Source organism: Heterodontus francisci, chromosome 7 (assembly GCF_036365525.1).
Source record: "Heterodontus francisci isolate sHetFra1 chromosome 7, sHetFra1.hap1, whole genome shotgun sequence".
Taxonomy (NCBI): Eukaryota; Metazoa; Chordata; class Chondrichthyes; order Heterodontiformes; family Heterodontidae; genus Heterodontus; species Heterodontus francisci.
This window is the reverse complement of record NC_090377.1, coordinates 115,264,220-115,288,268: the sequence shown is the minus strand read 5'-3', so window position 1 is coordinate 115,288,268 and position 24,049 is coordinate 115,264,220. Positions and strand designations below refer to the sequence as shown.

Below are 24,049 nucleotides of genomic sequence, written 5' to 3'. Positions count from 1 at the left end.
CATCCCATCAGCTAAGTCGTTAATGAATAGGGCGTATAGTTGATGCCCCAACATAGATCCCTGTGGGATCCCACTAGTCACATTCTGCTAAATAGAGTACCTGCCCATTATTCCTACTCTCGGTGTCCTTCTGCTTAGACTATTTCCTAATTGGGTAAATAATTTGCCTTCAATTCCATGAACTTCAACTTTATCTAACAGTCTCTTATGAGGGACTTCATTAAATGTCTTCTGGAAGCCCATATAACATCCAGACATTCCCCTGTCCAGGACTTTAATCACTTCCTCAAAAAATTCAATCAGATTAGTCAGGCAACCCCTGCAATACACTGTAACTCCGTCTAACCAATACAATCCCAGCAATAACCTGCAACTCCCTCCAACCATTATAACCCCAGCAATTCCCCTCCTCCAGTGTTTGCTCCCTCCGTCAGTGTTTACCCCCTCCGTCAGTGGTTTGTCCCCTCCATCAGTGTTTATTCTCCCTTGTTTGCCCCCCGCCCCGTGTTAATTCTCCCTTGTTTGTTCACTCCCCAATGTTTATTCTGTCCAGTGTTTGCCCACTCCCCAGTGCTTAATCACACTCACCCATTTGTTTGTATTTTAAGATCTTCTTTTTCAGATCCATTCTCCCAATAGTCTGCAAACAATCTTCCACCACTTCCAAATTATTCACATCAATCTTGCCGAGTTTTTCCAGATCGACAACTAAATCTAGGAAAGTCTAGCAGATAGAAATCCTCCGTTAGCTTGGGAACAGATCCCAATTTGAATGGCAGACAGAGAGGAACATGCTCAAAATTATAACCCAATATTATCTGACTGATTAATATCAACCCAATAAAACCCGATACTGCTGTCCATCCAGGTTCTAGAACAGTCCAATCCCATCTGTACCCAGGAATAGATGGGTCATTTTCCGGATGGCAGGGTGTAAATTAGTGGAATGTTGCAAGGGTCAGTCCTTCAGCCTCAGCTATTTGCAATCCATATCAATGACTTAGATGAGGGGACAGAGTGTAATATATCCACATAATATATACCGCTAAGTGCATTGCACTGCTGAACTACAAAAAAGCCCCCAGCGAGTTAACATCCGTAGCACTTAAAGCAGCCAGAAGCGCTGCACAAAGAACAGTCAGGCGCTGCACAAGTGACTACTGGCAACACCTATGCAGTCATATTCAGCTGGCCTCAGACACCGGAAACATCAGAGGAATGTATGATGGCATTAAGAGAGCTTTTGGGCCAACCATCAAGAAGATTGCCCCCCTCAAATCTAAATCAGGGGACACAATCACTGACCAACGCAAGCAAATGGACCGCTGGGTTGAGCACTACCTAGAACTGTACTCCAGGGAGAATGTTGTCACTGAGACTGCCCTCAATGCAGCCCAGTCTCCGCCAGTCATGGATGAGCTGGACATACAGCCAACAAAATCAGAACTCAGTGATGCCATTGATTCTCTAGCCAGCGGAAAAGCCCCTGGGAAGGGCGGCATTACCCCTGAAATAATCAAGAGTGCTAAGCCTGCCATACTCTCAGCACTCTATGAACTGCTTTGCCTGTGCTGGGACGAGGGAGCAGTACCCCAGGACATGCGCGATGCCAATATCATCACCCTCTATAAAAACAAAGGTGACCGCGGTGACTGCAACAACTACCGTGGAATCTCCCTGCTCAGCATAGTGGGGAAAGTCTTTGCTCGAGTTGCTTTAAACAGTCTCCAGAAGCTGGCCGAGCATGTCTACCCTGAGGCACAGTGTGCCTTTCGAGCAGAGAGATTGACCATTGACATGCTGTTCTCCCTTCGTCAGCTACAGGAGAAATGCCACGAACAACAGATGTCGCTCTACATTGCTTTCGTTTATCTCACCAAAGCCTTTGACCTCGTCAGCAGACGTGGTCTCTTCAGACTACTAGAAAAGATCGGATGACCACCAAAGCTACTAAGCATCATCACCTCATTCCATGACAATATGAAAGGCACAATTCAGCATAGCGGTGCCTCATCAGACCTCTTTCCTATCCTGAGTGGCGTGAAACAGGGCTGTGTTCTCGCACCTACACTGTTTGGGATTTTCTTCTCCCTGCTGCTCTCACATGCGTTCAAGTCTTCAGAAGAAGGAAGTTTCCTCCACACAAGATCAGGTGGCAGGTTATTCAACCTTGCCCATCTAAGAGTGAAGACCAAAGTACGGAAAGTCCTCATCAGGGAACTCCTCTTTGCTGACGATGCTGCATTAACATTTCACACTGAAGAGTGTCTGCAGAGTCTCATGGACAGGTTTGCGGCTGCCTGCAACGAATTTGGCCTAACCATCAGCCTCAAGAAAACGAATATCATGGGACAGGACGTCAGAAATGCTCCATCCATCAATATCGGCGACCATGCTCTGGAAGTGGTTCAAGAGTTCACCTACCTAGGCTCAACTATCACCAGTAACCTGTCTCTCGATGCAGAAATCAACAAGCACATGGGAAAGGCTTCCACTGCTATGTCCAGACTAGCCAAGAGAGTGTGGGAAAATGGCGCACTGACACGGAACACAAAAGTCCGAGTGTATCAAGCCTGTGTCCTCAGTACCTTGCTCTACGGCAGCGAGGCCTGGACAACATATGTCAGCCAAGAGCGACGTCTCAATTCATTCCATCTTCACTGCCTCCGGAGAATCCTTGGCATCAGGTGGCAGGACCGCATCTCCAACACAGTAGTCCTCGAGGCGGCCAACATCCCCAGCTTATACACACCACTGAGTCAGCGGCGCTTGAGATGGCTTGGCCATGTGAGCCGCATGGAAGATGGCAGGATCCCCAAGGACACATTGTGAAGCGAGCTCGCCACTGGTATCAGACCTACCGGCCGTCCATGTCTCTGCTTTAAAGATGTCTGCAAACGCGACATGAAGTCCTGTAACATTGATCACAAGTCGTGGGAGTCAGTTGCCAGCAATCGCCAGAGCTGGCGGACCGCCATAAAGGCGGGGCTAAAGTGTGGCGAGTCGAAGAGACTTAGCAATTGGCAGGAAAAAAGACAGAAGCGCAAGGGGAGAGCCAACTGTGTAACAGCCCCGACAACCAATTTTTTCTGCAGCACCTGTGGAAGAGTCTGTCACTCTAGAATTGGCCTTTATAGCCGCTCCAGGTGCTGCTCCACAAACCACTGACCACCTCCAGGGGCTTACCCATTGTCTCCCTGGACAAGGAGGCCGAAGAAGAAGATGATAATATATACAATATATAATGTGGGGATGGGTGAAATTATCCATTTTCGTAGGACGAGTAGAAACATAGAATTGTTTTTTTTAAAAAGTGACAGACTAGTAAATGTTGGTATTCTGAGTGATTTGGGTGTCCTTGTATGCAAATCACAGTAAGTTAACATACAGGTACAGCAAGCAATTAGGAAGGCAAATAGTTGTTAGCCTTTATTGCAAGGGGGGGGGATGCAAGTGGGTATAAGAGTAAAGAAGTTTTGCTGCAATTATATCGGGCTTTGGCGAGACCATACCTGAAGTACTGTGTACAGTTTTTGTCTGCTTACCTAAGGAAGGATATATTAGAGGAGGTGCAATGAAGGTTCACTAGATTGATTCCTGGGATGAGAGGGCTGTGTAATGAGGAGAGATTGAGTAGAATGGGCGCATACTCTCTGGAGTTTAGAAGAATGAGAGGTGATCTCATTGAAATGTATACAATACTTAAAAGACTTGACAGGGTTGATGCTGAGATTGTGTTTTCCCCGGCTGGAGACTAAGAACTAGGGAGCATAGTTTCAGAATAAGAGATCAGCCAATTAGGACTGAGCTAAGGAGAAATTTCTTCACTCAGAGGGACGTGAATCTTTGGAATTCTTTACCCTAGAGAGCTATGGATACTCAGTCATTGAGTGTATTCAAAACTGAAATCGATATATTCATGTGGTGCCCTAAAATCTAAGAATAGGATGCGAAAATGGAGTTCAATCTTTCTTATGTTATGAACTGTCCTCTGTTGAGGCGAATAGCATAAATGCATTCAAGTGGAAGATAAATAAGTACATGAGGGAGAAAGGAATAGAAAGATATGCTGATAGAGGGAGACGAAGTAGGGTGGGAGGAAACACGTGAATAAAAGATAGCAGCATGAATCCGATGAGCTGAATGCCTGTTTCTGTGTCGCACATGCTATGTAATATGTAACTTGGTTTACAACTTTTTTTTTAAAAAGATATCAGAAATTCCACCTAAGAAAAAAAAATGGTGGACAAAAAGGTTTTCAAAAAGTATATTGGGTGATTCAATTGTTAGATCAACAAGCTGGATGAACAAGGCCGGAGAGATGGTGTAGGAGGGAAGGGTTACAATTTCTGGGGCAGTAGGCCCAGTTCTGGGGCAGGATGGATGGACTTCTTTTCAACAGGGCTGAGAGTAACGTCACACCAAGGACATCCTCCATTGTGTCAGGTGGCACTATCGATTCAGAACAGATCTAGCAGCTCAAAACTGGGCATCCATGAGGCGCTGTGGGCCATCAGCAGCAGCAGAATTGTATTCAACTACAATCTGTAACGTCGTGACCCGGCATATCACTCACTCTACCATTACCATCAAGCCAGGGGATCAACCCTGGTTCAATGAGCAATTCAGGAAAGCATGCCAGGACTAGCACCAGGCATACCTAAAAGTGAGGTGCCAACCTGCTGAAACTACAACATAGGTCTATGGCATACTAAAACAGCAGAAGCAGCATGCTAAAAAACAGAGCTAAGGTGATCCCACAAGCAACAGATCAGATCAAAGCACTACATTCCAGGCACATCCAATGTGAATGGTCGGGGACAATCAAAGAGCTAATGGGAGGAGGAGGCTCCATGAACATCGCCATCATCAATGATGGCGGAGTCAGTATATGAATGTAAAAGACAAGACAGAAGCATTTGCAAAGATCTTCAGCAGAAGTGCCGAGTGGATGATCAATCTCGGCCTCCACTTAACATCCCCACCATCACAGATACCAGTCTACAGCTAATTTGAATCCCTCTACATGAGATCAAGAAACAGCTGAGCGCACTGGATACATCAAAGACGATGGGCCCCGAAAGGATCCCAGCTACAGTGCTGAAGACTTGTGCTCCAGATCTAACTGTGCTCCTAGCCAAGGTGTGCTAGTAAAGCTACAACACTAGCATCTACCAGACAATGTGGAAAATTGCCCAGGTATGTTCTGTCCACAAAAAACAGGACAAATCCAATCCAGCCAATCACTGCCTTATCAGTCTACTCTCGACCATCAGTAAAGTGATGGAAGGGATGTCGACAGTGCTATGAAACAGCACTTACTCAGCAATAACCTGCTCACCAATATTCAGCTTGGCTTCCAACAGGACAACTCAGCTCCAGACTTCATTACAGCCTCAGTCCAAACATGGACAAAAGAGCTGAATTCCAGAGATGAGGTGACAGTGACTGCCCTTGACATTAAGGCAGCATTTGACCAAATGTAGCATCAAGGAGCCCTAGCAAAATTGAAGTCAATGGGAATCAGAAGAAAAACTCTTCGCTGGTTAAAGTCATACTTAGCACAAAGAAAGATGGTTGTTTTGTTGGAGGCTAATCATCTCAGTCCCAGGACATCACTGCAGGAGTTCCTCAAGGTAGTGGCCTAAGCTCAACCATCTTCAGCTGCTTCATCAATCATTAGGTCAGAAGTGTCCACATGCAGCAAAGCCTGGATGACATTCAGGCTTGGGCTAATAAGTGGCAAGTAACATTCGAACCACAGAAGTGCCAGGCAATGACAATCTCCATCAACGAAGAGTCTAACCTTGACATCAACGGCATTACCATTGCTGAATCTGCCACGATCAACATCCTGGGGATCACCATTGGCTAGAAACCTAAGTGGACCAGTCACATAAAGACTGTGGTTACAAGAGCAGGTCGGAGGTTGAGTATTCCGTGGCGGGTAACTCACCTTCTTACTCCCCAATGCCCTTCCACCGCCTACAAAAGCACAAGTCAGGATTCTGGCAGAATACTCTCCACATGCCTGGATAAGGCAACTCGCAAGAAGTTCGAAACCATTCAGAACCAAGCAGCCCACTTGACTGGCACCCCATCCAGCACCTTAAACATTCACTCCCTTCACCAAAGTTACGTGGTAGCAGTGTGTACTCCAAGATGCACTGCAGCAACTTGGCAAGTCTTCTTCAACAGCACCTTCCAAACCCAACCTCCAGGAGTACAAGGACAGCAGGCGCATGGGAACACCACCACCTGCATGTTCCCCTCCAAGTCACTCACCATCCTGACTTGGAACTATATCATTCCTTCACTGTCACTGGGTCAAAAACCTGAAACTCCCTCCCTCCCAAAGCACTGTGGGTGTATGTACACCACATGGACTGCAGCCGTTCAAGGCAGCGGCTCACCACCACCTTGCCCACTTCCACAATAATATATTAAAAAAAACTAGTGCTCTGGGAAGGGGTGAGAAAACCTGAAGGGAAAAAAATTAGTTGAGGAAACAGAAAGGAGAATGAAAGAGAAAAGGGAGTGTCAGAAAGGAAATGTGTCCAGGATGGCTTTCTGGATCAGGCTAATCCAACAAACGAGGAAGCAAATGCTGGTTCTAGTGCTCGGAAATTAAGACAGCAGTGTGAGGGACTATATGGAAAAGGGCAATGCTGTGGATGTTGTGTATGTGTATATGCAAAGGCATTTCATATGGAGCCACAGAGGAAACTCATCAATAAAACAAGTGCTTTCTGTGCTGCAGACTATATAACCATTTATTGTTATGCATGAAGTGCGTCTTTGGGATCTTGCTGTGCATAAAATGGCTGCAGCATCCATCTATACAGTAGCTGCGGCTGTAACTCATCTGGTGCTTTGCTGACAGCAGTGATGAGATGCTGTCAAGATGCAATTTCTTGTTCTGCGATGTGAAACTAAAATAAATAGGAGATAATAGCTGGGTTAATGAAAGGAGCTGCAGGTTATAGCGTTTGGTCATGGTGGGCTGACTTGACACACCCCAAAATTATCTTCCCTACGCACAAACTGCGGTTTGCACCCACCATCAATGGACCCGAGTCCAGGATGGAAAGCACAGTCATGATGAAATTACCTTCACTGCTTCCTGGCGGCCTTTCGGTACTTGACAATGTAATAAAAATACAATAGATTGCAAATCTTCTTGCGAGAGATTTTCACTGATGTCCATCATCAGCAACCTGTATTACCGAGAGAGAGAGATGCAAAGCATCAGTTAGTTACTCTGAACGCATCAACAGTCTGTTACCCAGAACCCCAGTAATAATTCAAAAAGCTAATGGAAAGTTATCTCAAGGAGGCTGAAATACAAAGGGGTGGAAGTTATGTTACAGATGTAGAGCCTTGGTCTGTCCCCATTTAGAGTACTGCATTCAGTTTCTGGCACCGCAGGAAGATATATTTGTCTTAGATTCACCAGAATGATACCAGGGCTAAAAAGGTTAAATTATGAGCACCGAAGATAAGAACATATGAAACAGGAGCAGGAGCAGGCCATTTGGTCCCCCAAGCCTGCTCTGCCATTCAATAAGATCATGGCTGATCTGATTGTGGTCTTAACTCCACTTTCCTGCCTGCCCCCAGAACCCTTGACTCCCTTGTAGATCAAAAATCTGTCCAGCTCAGCCTTGAATATATTCAATAACCCAGCCTCCATTGCTCTCTGGGGAAGAGAATTCCAAAGATTAACAACCTCCTGAGAGAAGAAATTCCTCCTCATCTCAGTCTTAAAAGGGAGACCCCTTATTTTGAAACTGTGCCCCCTAGTTCTAGATTCCCCCACAAGAGGAAACATCCCCTCAGCATCTACCCTGTCACGCCCCCTCAAAATCTTATATGTTTCAATAAGATCACCTCTCATTCTTCTAAACTCCAATGAACATAGGCCCAAACTGCTCAACCTTTCCTCATGAGGCAACCCCTTAATTCCAGAAATCAACCTCGTAAACCTTCTCCGAACTGCCTCCAATGCAAGTATATCCCTCCCCGAACAAGGAGACCAAAATTGTATGCAGTACTCTAGGTATGGTCTCACCAATGCCCTGTACAGTTTTAGCAAGACTTACCTACTTTTATACTCCATCCCCCTGGCAATAAAGCCCAAAATTCCATTTGCCTTCCTAATTACTTGCTGTACCTGCATGCTAACTTTCCGTGGTTCATGTACGAGGACACCCAGGTCCCTCTGTACCATAGCGTTCTGTAGTTTCTCTCCATTTAAATAATATTCTGCTTTTTTATTCTTCCCATCAAACTGGACAACCTCACATTTTCCAGATTTTTGCCCAATCACTTAACCTATCTATGTCTCTTTGTAGACTCTTTGTGTCCTCCTCACAACTTGCTTTCCCACCTATCTTTGTACCAACAGGTTGAATAGTCTAGGCTCATACTCCCTTAAATATGAAAGATTAAGGAGTAATTGAATTGAGGTGTTTAAGATGATTAAAGAAGTTGACAGGATAGATAAAGAGAAACTATTTTGGCTGGTTGGGCAGTCCAGAACAAGAATTGGAACTAGGCCATTCTGGGATGATGTCAGGAAGCACTTCTTCATACATAAGGCAGTGGAAGTCTGGAACGCTGTCCCCCAAAAAGCTTTTGAGGCTGTGGGGTCAACTTAGGCAAGGGAATTTTAAGCAATGCGGAACCAAGGCAGGTAGATGGAGTTAAGATACAGATCAGCATGGTCTACTTGAATTGTGGAACAGACCTGAGGGGTTGAATGGATAATTCTCATTCCTACGAGCAGATCAACATTCAGATCGGATCCACATCCCATTACCTGGATGAGTCACCGACACTGCGCCCCACCCCCGACATAAGGTGACACTGACCAGCCAAAACACATAAAAGATAATTTGAGCATTGCGATGTTGGGTGACTGTGAGCACAATAGCCTGGGGAATAAAATTAGCTTCCTTGCTGCTGTACTTGACTCTATTCACTACAAATTGCCACATACTGCAGCAAACAACTGCTTAGCACAGCTGCCAACAGAACGTGATCCGCTATATTCAGGGGAGTTGGAAATGGAGAAGCCTAGCTTCCTTCAAAGGCAGGAGGGATAGAACCCATCCCATTACTCAGAGATTAATTTTACCTGTATAAAGACACATATCCTTGACCAGCTCTCAAACTTCTCTCAAAACACACCAGGTCAACCTTCATTCTTCTCAGGATATCGAATCTCCTTATTCGATAAAGCAGTTCAGTCAGGAAATCGAACTTCAGCAGGTTCTGCTTGCTCAGGATCTCGAAGAGCTGTTTCACTTCCCCAATGGCTGAGTAGTCTTTGACAAAATCCAGGCACAAATACACCAAGGTGACACTTTCCTCTTGTGACAGTTCGCCAGCTATTTCCACAGCCAGAGTTCTGATGTCTCTACCACCTTGGTTAAACATCATAGAAGGTTGAAGCAAGCAACCCAACGATCCCTTAGAGGAAGCTGAGGTTCCAACGACTGATAATCTCGTGCTGCGATCTCATTTCTGATGACGCCACCGACTTCTCCTTTCTCGCATCTAACGAAACTCAGAAGGAGGCCTAAATGGGGAGACGAACATCAATTAAGTGACCATAAATGCTTTTTGGTTCAGGATACTCCAAGTGCTGTGCAACTGGCCCCATGACCAAGAGAAAAATCCCAGGCTTTATTCTAAAGCTGCACTTGCTCAGATGCACTCAATCATGACCACAGTCAGGCATCAGCATGCTGGAGCTAGGCAATGGGTAGATTTATCAGCTGAGATTCTCAACACTGATCAGTGCGAGTGATCCCTACAAGAAGTAGCTAACTGCAGACAGGATCTTCACCCAGCTCATTAACACCCCAGTCACGTGGCAGACCAACACACACAGAGTGGATGCTTGGGGTGACATACTGCAGGTCAACTGACACCCATGGAACCTCAGCAAGTATTAGAAACAAGGGGGAGGGCTCCACACTTTCCATTAAGACTTTTAATTCTAGGTCAGAACATTTAATGGGCAGTGTAGAGGGAGCTTTACTCTGTATTGAACCCATGCTGTACCTGCCCTGGGAGTGTTTGATGGGGCAGTGTAGAAGGAGATTTACACTGTATTTAACACATGACAATTAGATAATATACAGTTAATAGTTAGCTATTTTCTATTGTTCAGTCTCCCCTCCCCATCTGCCAATAGTCTGTCTCCTGTTTCAATAAAACCCTTCTTCCCTACCCAATCTCTCTCCCTCTCCTCAACTCCCTCCCTCTAATATCCTGTTTCATTAAAACTCTACCCCTCTCCCCCAGTTTTCTTCCTCTCGCCAATACCCCTATTCCATGTTTTCAGCAAAACCCAACACCACTCCCCCGTCTTGCTCTTTTTCTTTAGTCTAACAGTTGACATTTCCTTATTCCCAGTTTCATTTCCTTACTGATCTATTTTGGAGCCAGTTTGTTTTATTCCCATTCATTTTCATTGTGTGGTTGTTTATTCTCCTTATTCAATATTACAATTTTAATCCGGTCCTGATTTCCCTCCCCTCCTTGACATCTCTCTCAGTGATAACCCCTGTAGGTTTCAGCTCATTCCTTGGACCTTTCCCCATTTACAAACCTACTGCTCCTTGCTGATGCCGATGTTCAACCACATTCTGCTCAGCGACCCCAAACATTCCACCGCCTCTATTATGATGGCTTCTCTGCCCATTGCATGCATGAACCGGCTGTGCATCAGAGGCCCTCCTCCTTTGGGCTTGTCATCCAGGTAAAAGGGACTCCTGCAACTGAAGGAAAACGGCAGATTTGATTTAACCAGTTTACACCAAAGGTGGGAACACCCGCGGTGGACTGCTCAGAGTTCCTGGTGCTGATCTGATCAGGAAACTCCCAGTTTGGAGTCGAGTGACTGAAGCTTCCCATTCCTCTGCTGCCTGTATACATTCTTTACCCCACACTATCCAGTAAGTGCTCACCACTGCGGCACAGTTAGCACCGCAGCCTCACAGCTCCAGCGACCCGGGTTCAATTCTGGGTACTGCCTGTGTGGAATTTGCAAGCTCTCCCTGTCTCTGCGTGGGTTTCCTCCAGGTGCTCCGGTTTCCTCCCATATGCCAAAGACTTGCAGGTTGATAGGTAAATTGGCCATTATAAATTGTCCCTAGTATAGGTAGGTGGTAGGGAAATATAGGGACAGGTGGGTAGGAATATGGAATTAGTGTAGGATTAGTATAAATGGGTGGTTGATGGTCAGCACAGACTCGGTGGGCCGAAGATCTTGTTTCAGTGCTGTATCTCTATCTATCTGTATCTGTCTATCCTGCAGTGAGCCTCATCCTCCCAACATAGTTACCACTGAGGAAGGCCATTTAGCCCATTGTGATTTGTCCATCTAGCAGCACCCAACACTCCTCCCGTTGCTTTCAATGAGGTGTTGCTGATCTGATTCCAGGATTTTCAGCTCCCCTGGTCTGTTGATTGCAACAGGAGGAGGCCATTCAGCCCCTCAAGCCTGTTCCATCTATACCTGTACCTTAGCTCAGTCCACCAACCTTGGTTCCCTGCTCTAATTTTAAGGTTATGCCCCCTTTGTTCTGGGCTCTCCCACCAGTTCTCTCTCTCTACCCAATCAACTCCTTTAATCATCTGAAATATTTCAATTAGATCCCCCCCTCCCCCACCACGCTCTATACTGGAGAAAGTACAAGCCCAGTCTCCAGCCTGGGCCACAAACTCTAACCCGCTGCTGCTGAGGGCCTAGGCCTCCAACATCTTCCTCCGTCTGGGCCCAGCAGCGAAACGGGAGGTTCCCGGGGCGGAGTTCAGGCATTATACCCAGGAGTGAATCACACCGACCCGTACGCGTGTCCGGGCTTGCACTTAGACCTCAGCTCGATCCTCGAAGAGAAAATAAAACCGAAAGCTCTTCACACAACTGCTTCCGGCCCAGAATCTGGGCTGTTCCGCACCCCGCTCAGGACTGCACTGGATCCGGGTCCGGCTGAAACGGGACCTATCCCAGCCTACGATCCGCTCTCTCCTCTGACTAGAGCCCGGGCGCACAGGCCCCTATAACCGCCCCCCATACCCCAACAACCCTCCCCCAATAACCATCAACCCCCAATCAACACCCCCATCACCCATCAACACCCCCCAATCACCCCCCCATCACCGATCAACACCCCCCAATCACCCCCCCATCACCCATCAACACCCCCATCACCCATCAACCCCCCCCAATCACCCCCCCATCACCCATCAACCCCCCCCCAATCACCCCCCCATCCGATCAACACCCCCCAATCACCGATCAACACCCCCCAATCACCCCCCCAATCACCGATCAACACCCCCCAATCACCCCCCCATCACCGATCAACACCTCCCAATCACCCCCCCATCACCGATCAACACCCCCCCATCACCCATCAACCCCCCCCCCAATCACCCCCCCCATCGATCAACACCCCCATCACCCATCAACCCCCCCCCCATCACCGATCAACACCCCCCAATCACCCCCCCATCACCGATCAACACCCCCCAATCACCCCCCCATCACCGATCAACACCCCCCAATCACCCCCCCATCACCCATCAACCCCCCCCCCAATCACCCCCCCATCACCGATCAACCCCCCCCCAATCACCCCCCCATCACCCATCAACCCCCCCCCAATCACCCCCCCATCACCCATCAACCCCCCCCCCAATCACCCCCCCATCCGATCAACACCCCCCAATCACCGATCAACACCCCCCAATCACCCCCCCCATCACCGATCAACACCCCCCAATCACCCCCCCATCACCGATCAACACCCCCCAATCACCCCCCCATCACCGATCAACCCCCCCCCAATCACCCCCCCATCACCCATCAACCCCCCCCCAATCACCCCCCCATCACCCATCAACCCCCCCCCCAATCACCCCCCATCACCGATCAACACCCCCCAATCACAGATCAACACCCCCCAATCACCCCCCCATCACCGATCAACACCCCCATCACCCATCAACCCCCCCCCAATCACCCCCCCATCACCGATCAACCCCCCCCCAATCACCCCCCCATCACCGATCAACACCCCCATCACCCATCAACCCCCCCCCAATCACCCCCCCATCACCCATCAACCCCCCCCCAATCACCCCCCCATCACCGATCAACACCCCCATCACCCATCAACCCCCCCCCAATCACCCCCCCATCACCCATCAACCCCCCCCCAATCACCCCCCCATCACCGATCAACCCCCCCCCAATCACCCCCCATCACCGATCAACACCCCCCAATCACAGATCAACACCCCCCAATCACCCCCCCATCACCGATCAACACCCCCATCACCCATCAACCCCCCCCCAATCACCCCCCCATCACCGATCAACACCCCCATCACCCATCAACCCCCCCCCAATCACCCCCCCATCACCCATCAACCCCCCCCCAATCACCCCCCCATCACCGATCAACCCCCCCCCAATCACCCCCCCATCACCCATCAACCCCCCCCCAATCACCCCCCCATCACCCATCAACCCCCCCCCCAATCACCCCCCCATCCGATCAACACCCCCCAATCACCGATCAACACCCCCCAATCACCCCCCCATCACCGATCAACACCCCCCAATCACAGATCAACACCCCCCAATCACCCCCCATCACCGATCAACACCCCCCAATCACAGATCAACACCCCCCAATCACCCCCCCATCACCGATCAACACCCCCATCACCCATCAACCCCCCCCCAATCACCCCCCCATCACCGATCAACACCCCCATCACCCATCAACCCACCCCCAATCACCCCCCCATCACCGATCAACACCCCCCATCACCCATCAACCCACCCCCAATCACCCCCCCATCACCGATCAACACCCCCCATCACCCATCAACCCCCCCCCCCAATCACCCCCCCATCCGATCAACACCCCCCAATCACCGATCAACACCCCCCAATCACCCCCCCATCACCGATCAACACCCCCCAATCACCCCCCCATCACCGATCAACACCCCCCAATCACCCCCCCATCACCGATCAACACCCCCCAATCACCCCCCCATCACCGATCAACACCCCCATCACCCATCAAACCCCCCCCCCAATCACCCCCCCCCATCGATCAACACCCCCATCACCCATCAACCCCCCCCCCAATCACCCCCCCCATCACCGATCAACACCCCCCAATCACCCCCCCCATCACCGATCAACACCCCCATCACCGATCCACAACCCCATCACCCCCCCCATCACCGATCACCCATCAACACCCCCATCAACCCCCCAATCACCCCCACCCATCACCGAGCAACCCCCCTATCAACATCCCCATCACCCATCAACCCCCCCATCAACCCCGCGCCCTGAACACCCCCATCACCCATCAACCCCCCAATCACCCCCCATCACCCATCAACACCCCATCACCCATCAACCCCCCCCCATCAACCCCGCCCCCTGAACACCGCCATCACCCACCCAATCACCCATCAACACCCCCATCACCAATCAACCCCACCCCCTGAACACCCCCATCACCCATCAACCCCCCAATCACCCCCCCATCACCCATCACCCCAATCACCCCCATCAACCCCCCATCACCCCTCCATCAGCCATCAACCCCCCCATCACCCATCAACACCCCCATCACCCATCAACCCCCCCATCAGCCATCAACGCCCCCCCATCAACACCCCCATCACCCATCAACCCCCCCTTTCCCCCATCCTCATCAACCCCCCCTTCCCCCTCCATCCCCATCAACCCCCACTTCCACATCAACCACTCCCCTTCGCCCCCCCATCCCCATCAACCTCCCCTTCCCCATCAACCCCTCCCCTTCGCCCCCCCCCATCCCCATCAACCTCCCCCCGCCCCCATCCCCATCAACCTCCCCTTCCCCCCATCCCCATCAATCCCCACGTCTCCCCCAGCCCCATCTCCCCTTCCCCCCATTCCCATCAACCCCCCCTTCCCCCCATCCATCCCCACGTCTCCCCCAGCCCCATCTCCCCTTACCCCCATTCCCATCAACCCCTCCCCTTCGCCCCCCCATCCCCATCAACCTCTCCCCTTCCCCCCATCCCCAACAACCCCTCCCCTTCCCCCATCCCCATCAACCCCTCCCCTTCGCCCCCCCATCCCCATCAACCCCTCCCCTTCGCCCCCCCATCCCCATCAACCCCTCCCCTTCGCCCCCCCATCCCCATCAACCCCTCCCCTTCGCCCCCCCATCCCCATCAACCTCTCCCCTTCGCCCCCCCATCCCCATCAACCTCTCCCCTTCCCCCCATCCCCATCAATCCCCACGTCTCCCCCATCCCCATCTCCCCTTCCCCAACACCCCCCCTTCCCCACCAACACCCCCCCTTCCTTTCCCTCCATTCCCCCATCCACACCCCCCTTCCCTTCCCTCCATCCCCCCATCCACAACCCCCTTCCCTTCCCTCCATCCCCAATTCCCCCCCTTCCCTTCATCCCCATCCCCAATTCCCCCCCTTCCCTTCCCTCCATCCCCATCTCCCCCTTCCCTTCCCTCCATCCCCCCCTTCCCTTCTCCCCCTTCCCTTCCCTTCTCCCCCTTCCCTTCCCTCCATCCCCATCTCCCCCTTCCCTTCTCTTCTCCCCCTTCCCTTCATCCCCATCCCCAATTCCCCCCCCCCTTCCCTCCATCCCCATCTCCCCCTTCCCTTCCCATCTCCCCATCTCCCCCTTCCCTTCATCCCCATCTCCCCCTTCCCTTCATCCCCAATTCCCCCCTTCCCTCCATCCCCATCTCCCCCTTCCCTTCCCCATCTCCCCCTTCCCTTCATCCCCAATTCCCCCCTTCCCTCCATCCCCATCTCCCCCTTCCCTTCATCCCCAATTCCCCCCTTCCCTCCATCCCCATCTCCCCCTTCCCTTCCCATCTCCCCCTTCCCTTCATCCCCAATTCCCCCCTTCCCTCCATCCCCATCTCCCCCTTCCCTTCCCATCTCCCCCTTCCCTTCATCCCCAATTCCCCCCTTCCCTATCTCCCCATTCCCTTCATCCCCAATTCCCCCCTTCCCTCCATCCCCAATTCCCCCCTTCCCTCCATCCCCATCTCCCCCTTCCCTTCCCATCTCCCCCTTCCCTTCATCCCCAATTCCCCCCTTCCCTCCATCCCCATTCCCCCCTTCCCTTCCCATCTCCCCTTTCCCTTCCCATCTCCCCTTTCCCTTCATCCCCATCCCCAATTCCCCCCCTTCCCATCTCCCCTTTCCCTTCATCCCCATCCCTACTTCCCCTTCATCCCCATCCCCACTTCCCCCATCCCCCGTCAACACCCCCCCCTTCCCCCGTCAACACTCCCTTCTTCCCCCCTTCCCCCGTCAACACTCCCCTTCTTCCCCCCGTCAACACTCCCCTTCTTCCCCCCGTCAACACTCCCCTTCTTCCCCCCTTCCCCCGTCAACACCCCTCTTCCCCATCAACACCCCCCTCTTCCCCATCAACACCTCCTTCCCCATCAACAACCCCCCTCTTCCCCATCAACACCTCCTTCCCCATCAACAACCCCCCTCTTCCCCATCAACAACCCCCCTCTTCCCCATCAACACCTCCTTCCCCCCCCCAACACCCCCCTTCCCCATCAACAACCCCCCTCTTCCCCATCAACAACCCCCCTCTTCCCCCCCCAACACCCCCCTTCCCCATCAACAACCCCCCTCTTCCCCATCAACACCTCCTTCCCCCCCAACACCCCCCTTCCCCATCAACAACCCCCCTCTTCCCCATCAACACCCCCTTCCCCCCCCCAACACCCCCTTCCCCATCAACAACCCCCCTCTTCCACCCCATCCACACCCCCTTCCCCATCAACATCACCTCCCTTCTCCCCCATCCCCATCAACACCACCTCCCTTCCCCCCCCATCCCCAACACCACCTCCCTTCCCCCGCATCCCCATCAATGCCCCCCTCCCCCAACACCCACCCTTCCCCCATCCCTCCCAACACACACCCCATCCCCCCCCCAACACATCCCATCCCCAACACCCCCACCTTCCCCCCCATCCCCATCAACACCCCCCCTTCCCCTTCAACATCCCATCTTCTCCACCCCCTTCCATCCCCATCCCCAACACACACCCCCTCTTCCCCTTCAAATTCCAACCTTCCCCCATCCCCTCTTCCCCATCAAACCCCCCAATCTCCACCCCTTCAAATCCCCCAATTACCCCCCACCCCCATCAAACCCCCAATCACTCCCCCCACCCCCATCAAACCCCATATCATCCCCAACCACCCACCGATCACACCCATTCACCATCACCCCTCATCCCCATCAACCCCCTCAATCACCCCCATCCCCAATCCCTCATCACCCGCTCCATCAAACCCTCAACCCACCCCATCTCCCATCAATCCCCCATCCCCCATAACCACCCATCAAACCCCTTCCACCCCCCAATCACCCCCATCCAATCCCCCCCCCATCAACCACCCACCCTCCATCCCATCCCCCACACCCCCTGTATTTCACTGCACTGTGCACAGGAAGGAGGAGTCAGAGCCTTGTACTGGTACCTGTTCCGCTGAACGACTCAGCACATAGCTTGCTGTCACCTCATTGATTTGCACCAAAGATTAACTTGCACACATCCACTTTGTTCCTGCAGACTCTGGCCATGACTTTCATTATTTTTTTCCCTCCCCCAAACAACAGACTGGACCTCTTGCAGCCAGACTTACCACCAGCACTTTCGGAGCTTCCAACAGTCAATCCAAAGATCTACTAACACAGAACCGGAAATCACTTGAGTCACTAACATAACCGTTTGTGTAGTAAAGGGGAATTCCATTAGAGAAAATTTGCAAAGATTCCTCCAACACTGTACAGGGTGTTTAAATATTGCATTTGTGTTCCTGCAGTGACTGACCACATTAATTAACCACACAGATCAGGAAGGTATTAAGTTCCCTATCTGGTCTCAACAACTTAAGCCATCAGCACAAGTGGCCTTGGGGTGTTGTAGTTGGCCTTAATGCCCCTGCTTAAACTGCAGATATATGGACACTGGGTGACAATAGCAGTGAAGTGATGCTGCTATGGTCAAATAGCAATTTTAAAGTCACAAAACATACCAAGTACTTTGCAGGGGTGTAAATTAGACAAAACAACTGAATGAGCAAAGGAGATATTAGGATGGGTGAGTAAAAGCTGGGTCAAAAACTTTAAGGAGATTCTTAAAAGGGGGAGAAGGTGGAGAGGCAGAGGGGTTTACAGTGGAAATTAGGGCCTAGATGGCCAAAGGCTGGGGTGAAGGCAGTCAGGGGTGGACAAGAAATAGTGTATAGAGTTGTAGGGCTCAAGGAGGTTAGAGATAGGGAGGGGTGAGCTCATAGAAGGATTTGAACACAAGGATGAGAAATTTAAAACAGAGACATTCGGGGACTGGGAGCCAATGTAGGTCAGTGAGCAGAGGGTGATGGGTGAATGGAACTCGATGTGAGCCAGGAAATAGGCAGCAGTTTTGGGCGAGCTCAAGCTTTTGTAGGGTGGAAGATGGGAAGCCGGCCAGAAGAGCATTGAAATAGTCTGGAAGTGATAAATGTGCTGCTGAAACCCTCATCCAAAATGGGCAGAAATCAGTGATGTTACAGACGTGGAAGTAGGTGTTCTTGGTGCTGGAAAGGATATGGGAGTCAGAAGCTCACCTTAGGGTCAAATAGGATACTGACATTGCAAACAGCCTGGATCGTGGCGAGGGAGGGGTTGGAGGCAGAGGTGTGGACCAAAGGTAAAGGCTTCAGTTTTCCCAATCTTTAACTGGAGGAAATTGCAGCTCATCCATTGGACAGCACAGTGGAGGGGTCAAGAAAGGTGGTGGAGAGCTATAGCTGGGTGTCGTCAGCATACACATGGAACCTGACTTGCCTTTGGATGACGTCACTGAGGAGCAGCATGTAAATGAGCAATAGGACAGAATCAAGGATAGATCCTTGGGAGAACACCAGAGCTAATGGCGCAGTTCCCTCTGGAAAAACAAGAATGAGCACTGCAACAGGTATAGGATAGTCACCAGCTTCACGAGTAAAGAGGGAGAGGAAATCAATGGAGAAAAACCTGCAAAAGAAACATATGATTGAGCGCACAGATGCAGATTCAAGATTGTTTTATTCTATACAGAAGTTTGCTTCTCATCTCATACACTAGTTACAGCCCACCGACTGTGGAAAGGTGGGGAGATGCTGAAAGTTCCGCATAATTGCAATGCTCTCCAGTTTTCATTCTCTAGTGATGTCCTCCATTCTTCTTGGGAGATAATAGTGCATATTCGACACCCAAAGCCACAACAAATGCTGCAAACCCCCACTTGAAGCCTCGAAAGAAGATATCGCTAAAGGCAATTGGTTTAGCAAAGCCTCCACTGAACCTCCAGGCCTCATTGCTGTGAAGATACAAGGCAAAGAAAATAGTTAAGGGATTGGCTATGAACTCTGTCAACCCTGGCACAACTCCATCACGCAGTCACATGTACTTAGAGAAGCTGAAGGACGCACTTCCAATACCAATTGCAGCCAAATCACTGGTTTGCTGTTGAGACTGGTGACAATAGACAACCAATGCCTCAAAGAAAGGGGGAAATCACTAATGCCCAACTGATCAACAACTTGTTATATAGGTCAGAGAGACAGTGACGTAGTGGCAATGTCACTGAACTAGTACTCCACAAGCCCAGGCTAATACCCAGGGGGACACAGGTTCAAATCCCACCACAGCAGCTGGTGGAATTTAATAAATTCAATTAACTAATGAAAATCTGGAACTGAAAGTGAGTTTCATAATCACCATTACTGAGACTATCAATTGTCGTAAATACCCATCTCGTTCACCAATGCTCCTTATGGAAGGAAATCTGCCATCCTTACCTGGTCTGGCTTACATGCAACTCCACACCCACAGCAACGTGCTTGACTCTTAACTGCCCTCTGAAATGGCCCAACAAGCCACTCAGTTGTCAACGACAATTAGGGATGGGCAACAAATGCTAGTCTTGCCAGTGACGCCCACATCCCATGAAAGATTTTTTAAAAACCTTTAACATAGTAAAATGCCCCAAGGTGCTTCGCAGGAGTGTCAACAAAATCTGTCACCAAGTCACGTAAGGAACTATCAGGGTAGATGGCCAGAGGTAGGTTTACTCTTAAAGGAGCAAAGAGAGAGGTTGAGAGGGGAAATTTCAGAGTTTAGGGCCCTAGCAGCTGAAGGCACGGCTGCCAATGGCACAATGTATAAAATCGATGATGCGCAAGAGGAGCACAGAGATCTCAGAGGGTTGTAAGGCTGGGGGAAGATTATAGTGCTAGGAGAGGGCGAGGCCACGGTTGGATTTGAAAACAAGGATGAGAACTTTAAAATCGAGATGTCATTCAACCGGGAGCTAATGTAGGTCAGTGAACACAAGGGAGATGGGTGAACGGGACTTGCTGTGAATTTGGATATAGGCTGCAGAATTTTGGATGACTACAAGTTTATGGAGGGTGAAACATGGGAGGCCAGCCAGGAGACCATTGGAATAGTCAGGTCTGGAGGTAACAAAGGCATGAATAAGCTTTACAGCAGCAGATGAGCTGAGGCAGGGATGGAGACAGGCGATGTTACAGAGGTGGAAATAGGCAGTCTTAGCGATGGAAGCTCATCTGAGGGTCAAATACCTGAGGGTATAAACTTGGTCAATCCTGCCACAAGCTCTGCCGTGCAGTCAAGTATATTTAGAACAGCTGAACAACAGGCTTCCAATAGCAACAGCAACACAAATTACTGATTTGCTGTTTGGACTGGTGACAATAGACAGCCTGAAGGAAAATCCTGGGAGAGGGATGGGCAAGTGTGAAGACTGTGCAGTTGGAGGGCAGAGGGAGTGGGAAAAGCAAGGTTGAACAGTCTGGTTCAGTCTCAAGACAGTTGTCAGGGAGAAGGATGGAGTTGGTAGCTAGGGAAGAGTTTGTGGTGGGGACAGAAGACAATGGCTTCGGTCTTCTCAATATTTAATTGGAGGAAATTTCTACTCATCCAGTACTGGATGTCAAATAGGCTGTATGACAATATGGAGACAGTGGAGGGGTTGAGACGGGTGGTGGTGAGGTACAGCTGGGTGTCGTTGGCTTACATGTGGAACAGGAGGAGGCAATTCAGTTGCTGGTCTGTTCCGCTATTCAATCAGAACATGGCTGATCTGTACCTCAACTCCACTTACCCACCTTTGCACTATATCCTTTAATAGCCTTATACACAAAAGAAATCAATCTACTTCAGTCTTGAAAATTTCAGTTCAGCCTTTTGGAGGAGTGAGTTCCAGATTTCTACATCCTTTGTGAAGAAATACTTCCTGATTCCACTCCTAAATGGAGTGGGGCTCTAATTTCAAAGTTATTTCCCCTATAGAGTCATTTAACATTCTGAACGCCTCAATTAGATCACCCCTCAACCTCCTAAACTGAAGGGAATATATGCAATCCTTTCTCATACTTAACCCCTTTAGCCCTGTTATCATTCTGGTGAATATGCACTCTACATCCTTCAAGGTCAATATAATCTTCCTGAGGTGCCACGTCCAGAACTGATTGCAGCATTCCAGATAGAGTCTGACCAAGGCTGTGTACAGCTAGAAGTCTAGCCAATGCGTCATGCAGTAGTATTCCTCTGCATGCTGGCTTGTATGCCTGCTTTGCTTCCTGTCTCCAGGTGCTAAGTAGTTTGTGAGCAGTCAGTGGTGGCGGTGCTTTGCGGTCACGTGGCACCCTGGGCATAGGTCAGTGAGGCAGCCATCAGACAGCTGGGCTTACATAGACCTGTCCCTGCCAGTGGGAAAGGTGAACAGTCAGAGGGAGAAGGATCACACAGACATTGCTCTTAGCAACTGCCCATGATCAAGAGCGTGCACACTTCCAAATAGGCACAATTACTGCTGAGTTTTCGTAAGGCTCCAAATCGTCCTAATTAACAAAAATCTAGGCTGACAGTCCCAGTGCAGTACTGAGGAGTGCTGCACTGTTGGAGGCACCGTCTTTCAGGTGAGACATTAAACCAAGGCCCTGTCCACCTCTCAGGTAGATGTAAAAGATCCCACAGCACTATTTTAAGAGCAGCAGGGGAGTTAGCCCCAGTATTCTAACCAATATTTATCCCTCAACCCTACTCCAACCAGCAGAGAATCTGCAGCTGGAGCTGGTCAGTACTTTCGCCCTGCAATCAACATCAACAAATGCTCACAGCAGCTCAGTAACCAGCATGCCTCCAAGTGTTCCAAACAAATTTTCAGTATTGATAAAACCAATTAGAATGGAGAAGCATGGAATTGAAAAGCACAGAACTTATGTTAAACTTGTATGGAACACACTTCGAGTACTGCACATATTTCTGGTCTCCATGTCATAAGGGCATAGAGGCACTGGAGAAAGTGAAAGAGATTTGCAAGGATAATAAAACCAAGGGGTTATAACTATCAGGAAAGATTGAACAGATGGGTCTATTTTCTCTAGAAAAGCATAGACTGAGGAGTGACCTGATACAGTTCTTTAAAATTGTGAAAAGGTTTCATAGGGTAGCTGGAAAGATGTTTCCACTTGTGGGGAAGACCAGAACTAGGGTTTATAAATATAAGATTGTCACTAATAAATCCAAAAGGAAATTCAGGAGAAAGCTCTTTGCCCAGAGAGTAGCGAGAATGTGGAACTCGCTACCACAGGGAATTGATGAGGCAAATAACACAGATGCATTTAAAAGCTACATAAACACAAGGGTAAAAGGAATAGAAGGATGTTGCTAATAGGGCAAGATAAGTAGAGTGGCTGGAGACTTGTGCAGAGCATAAACACTGACAGGGACCAGTTAAAAAGAATGACGCATCTATACACCACCTTTCTTGATCTCAGAACGTCCCAAAGTGTATTACAATCCAGGAAGTGGGGGCGCTTGCAGCATAACCACTGTTGTAATGTAGGAAACGCCACAGGCAATTTGTGCACAGCTAGGTCTCAAAAACAATATAAGGACCAGATAATCTCTTTTTGTGATGTTGATTGAAGAGCATGACATCAGGGATAACTCCCCTACCCTTCTTTGAAATAGCGTAAGGGGATCTATTGAGTTTACCTGAGGGAGCAGATGGGGCTTCTGTTTGAAGTTTCATCCAAAGGACGGCATCTCCGACAGTGCAGCACTCCCTCAGTACTGCACTGTAGTATCAGCCTTGATTTTTTGCTGCATTTTTTTTTGGAGAACTTGAACTCATGACCTTCTGGCTCAGAGGCAACAGGGCTAGCCACTGTTGAGTGAGGGTGGGGAAATGGCCTGCTCGGTGCTGTAGACTCAATGTAATCAGGCCACGCAACCTTAGTGCAGAATATCACGGCATGGACAACACACAGTTAACCTCAAAAATCAGGCACATACAGAGGTCACATAGATAGTTCTTCCCCTACCCCACCGCCCCCTCTCAGTCACCCACCGAACCCAGGGGTCCCGCAGGCCCCGCCGCCGCAGCCTCTCCTGTACAGCCTCCAGCGGGGTCTCCTCTGCCTTCCAGCTCCGGTAATCCGGCAGCTCCGGCCCAGCTCCCATGGTCAAAACGTCTACCACATGAACCGGAAACACTGTCTGCTGCACCGGAAGCGCTTAGGCGCAGTGGGAGGGACTGAGACATAATAATCGGGTATTGGGAATGGGATCAGGACTTGCAATGGAATTGGGTCAGGAAATGGAATTGGCTATCGGAGATTTGGCGGAGCAGGCTCGTAGGGCCGAATGGCCTATTCCTGCTCCTATGATCCTATAGGATTGGTGCAGGGAATGGTTTAGGGTATAGGGAATGGTCTTGGATTGGGTATTGTGAATGGGATTAGGTATTGGGATTGGGGCGGGGAATGGCACAGTGCCCTCTCTAGTGCCACACAGTTCTAAATGGCTCCTCTAATGCTGTGCTCTTTCCAGAACTGTATATCTCTCCAATGATCGTCATCATCTGCCCTGCAACTGATTCTGCACCTGTCC

At 50.1% G+C, this 24,049-nt stretch overlaps 2 protein-coding genes across 7 annotated transcripts in view; both read right to left on the bottom strand.

Annotated features, from left to right (window-relative positions):
* LOC137372251 (CASP8 and FADD-like apoptosis regulator) overlaps nt 1-17,797 on the bottom strand; it is a 28,288-nt gene extending 10,491 nt beyond the window's left edge. The window contains exons 1-5 of one of the 6 annotated variants that reach the window (XM_068035944.1): nt 17,746-17,797; nt 10,622-10,790; nt 9,140-9,583; nt 7,112-7,217; nt 589-724 (exon numbers count right to left, since the gene is read on the bottom strand). In XM_068035944.1, the coding sequence (XP_067892045.1) occupies nt 589-724; nt 7,112-7,217; nt 9,140-9,444 (547 nt within the window). In that variant the 5' untranslated portion in view covers nt 9,445-9,583; nt 10,622-10,790; nt 17,746-17,797. Of the gene's footprint in view, nt 1-588; nt 725-7,111; nt 7,218-9,139; nt 9,584-10,621; nt 10,791-11,743; nt 11,823-11,859; nt 12,072-17,745 lie in introns of those variants that run through there. The other 5 variants (XM_068035948.1, XM_068035943.1, XM_068035946.1 and 2 more) reach the window with 5 other exon arrangements.
* A 1,357-nt stretch (nt 17,798-19,154) lies between these two features.
* On the bottom strand, nt 19,155-23,670 carry ndufb3 (NADH:ubiquinone oxidoreductase subunit B3). The gene is made up of 2 exons (XM_068034628.1): nt 23,508-23,670; nt 19,155-19,445 (listed from the first exon to the last, which is right to left on the bottom strand). Exons 1-2 carry the CDS (start codon nt 23,618-23,620, stop codon nt 19,289-19,291), a joined length of 270 nt encoding a protein of 89 aa, XP_067890729.1. The 5' UTR covers nt 23,621-23,670; the 3' UTR covers nt 19,155-19,288.
* Nucleotides 23,671-24,049: the final 379 nt, after the last annotated feature.

Coding starts and splice junctions, on each gene's coding strand:
- ndufb3 (XM_068034628.1), bottom strand. CDS start 23,620: ATGGGAGCTGGGCCGGAGCTGCCGGATTACCGGAGCTGGAAGGCAGAG. Junction 19,446..23,507: donor CTGCGGGACCCCTGGGTTCG/GTGGGTGACTGA, acceptor GTATCTTCACAG/CAATGAGGCCTGGAGGTTCA.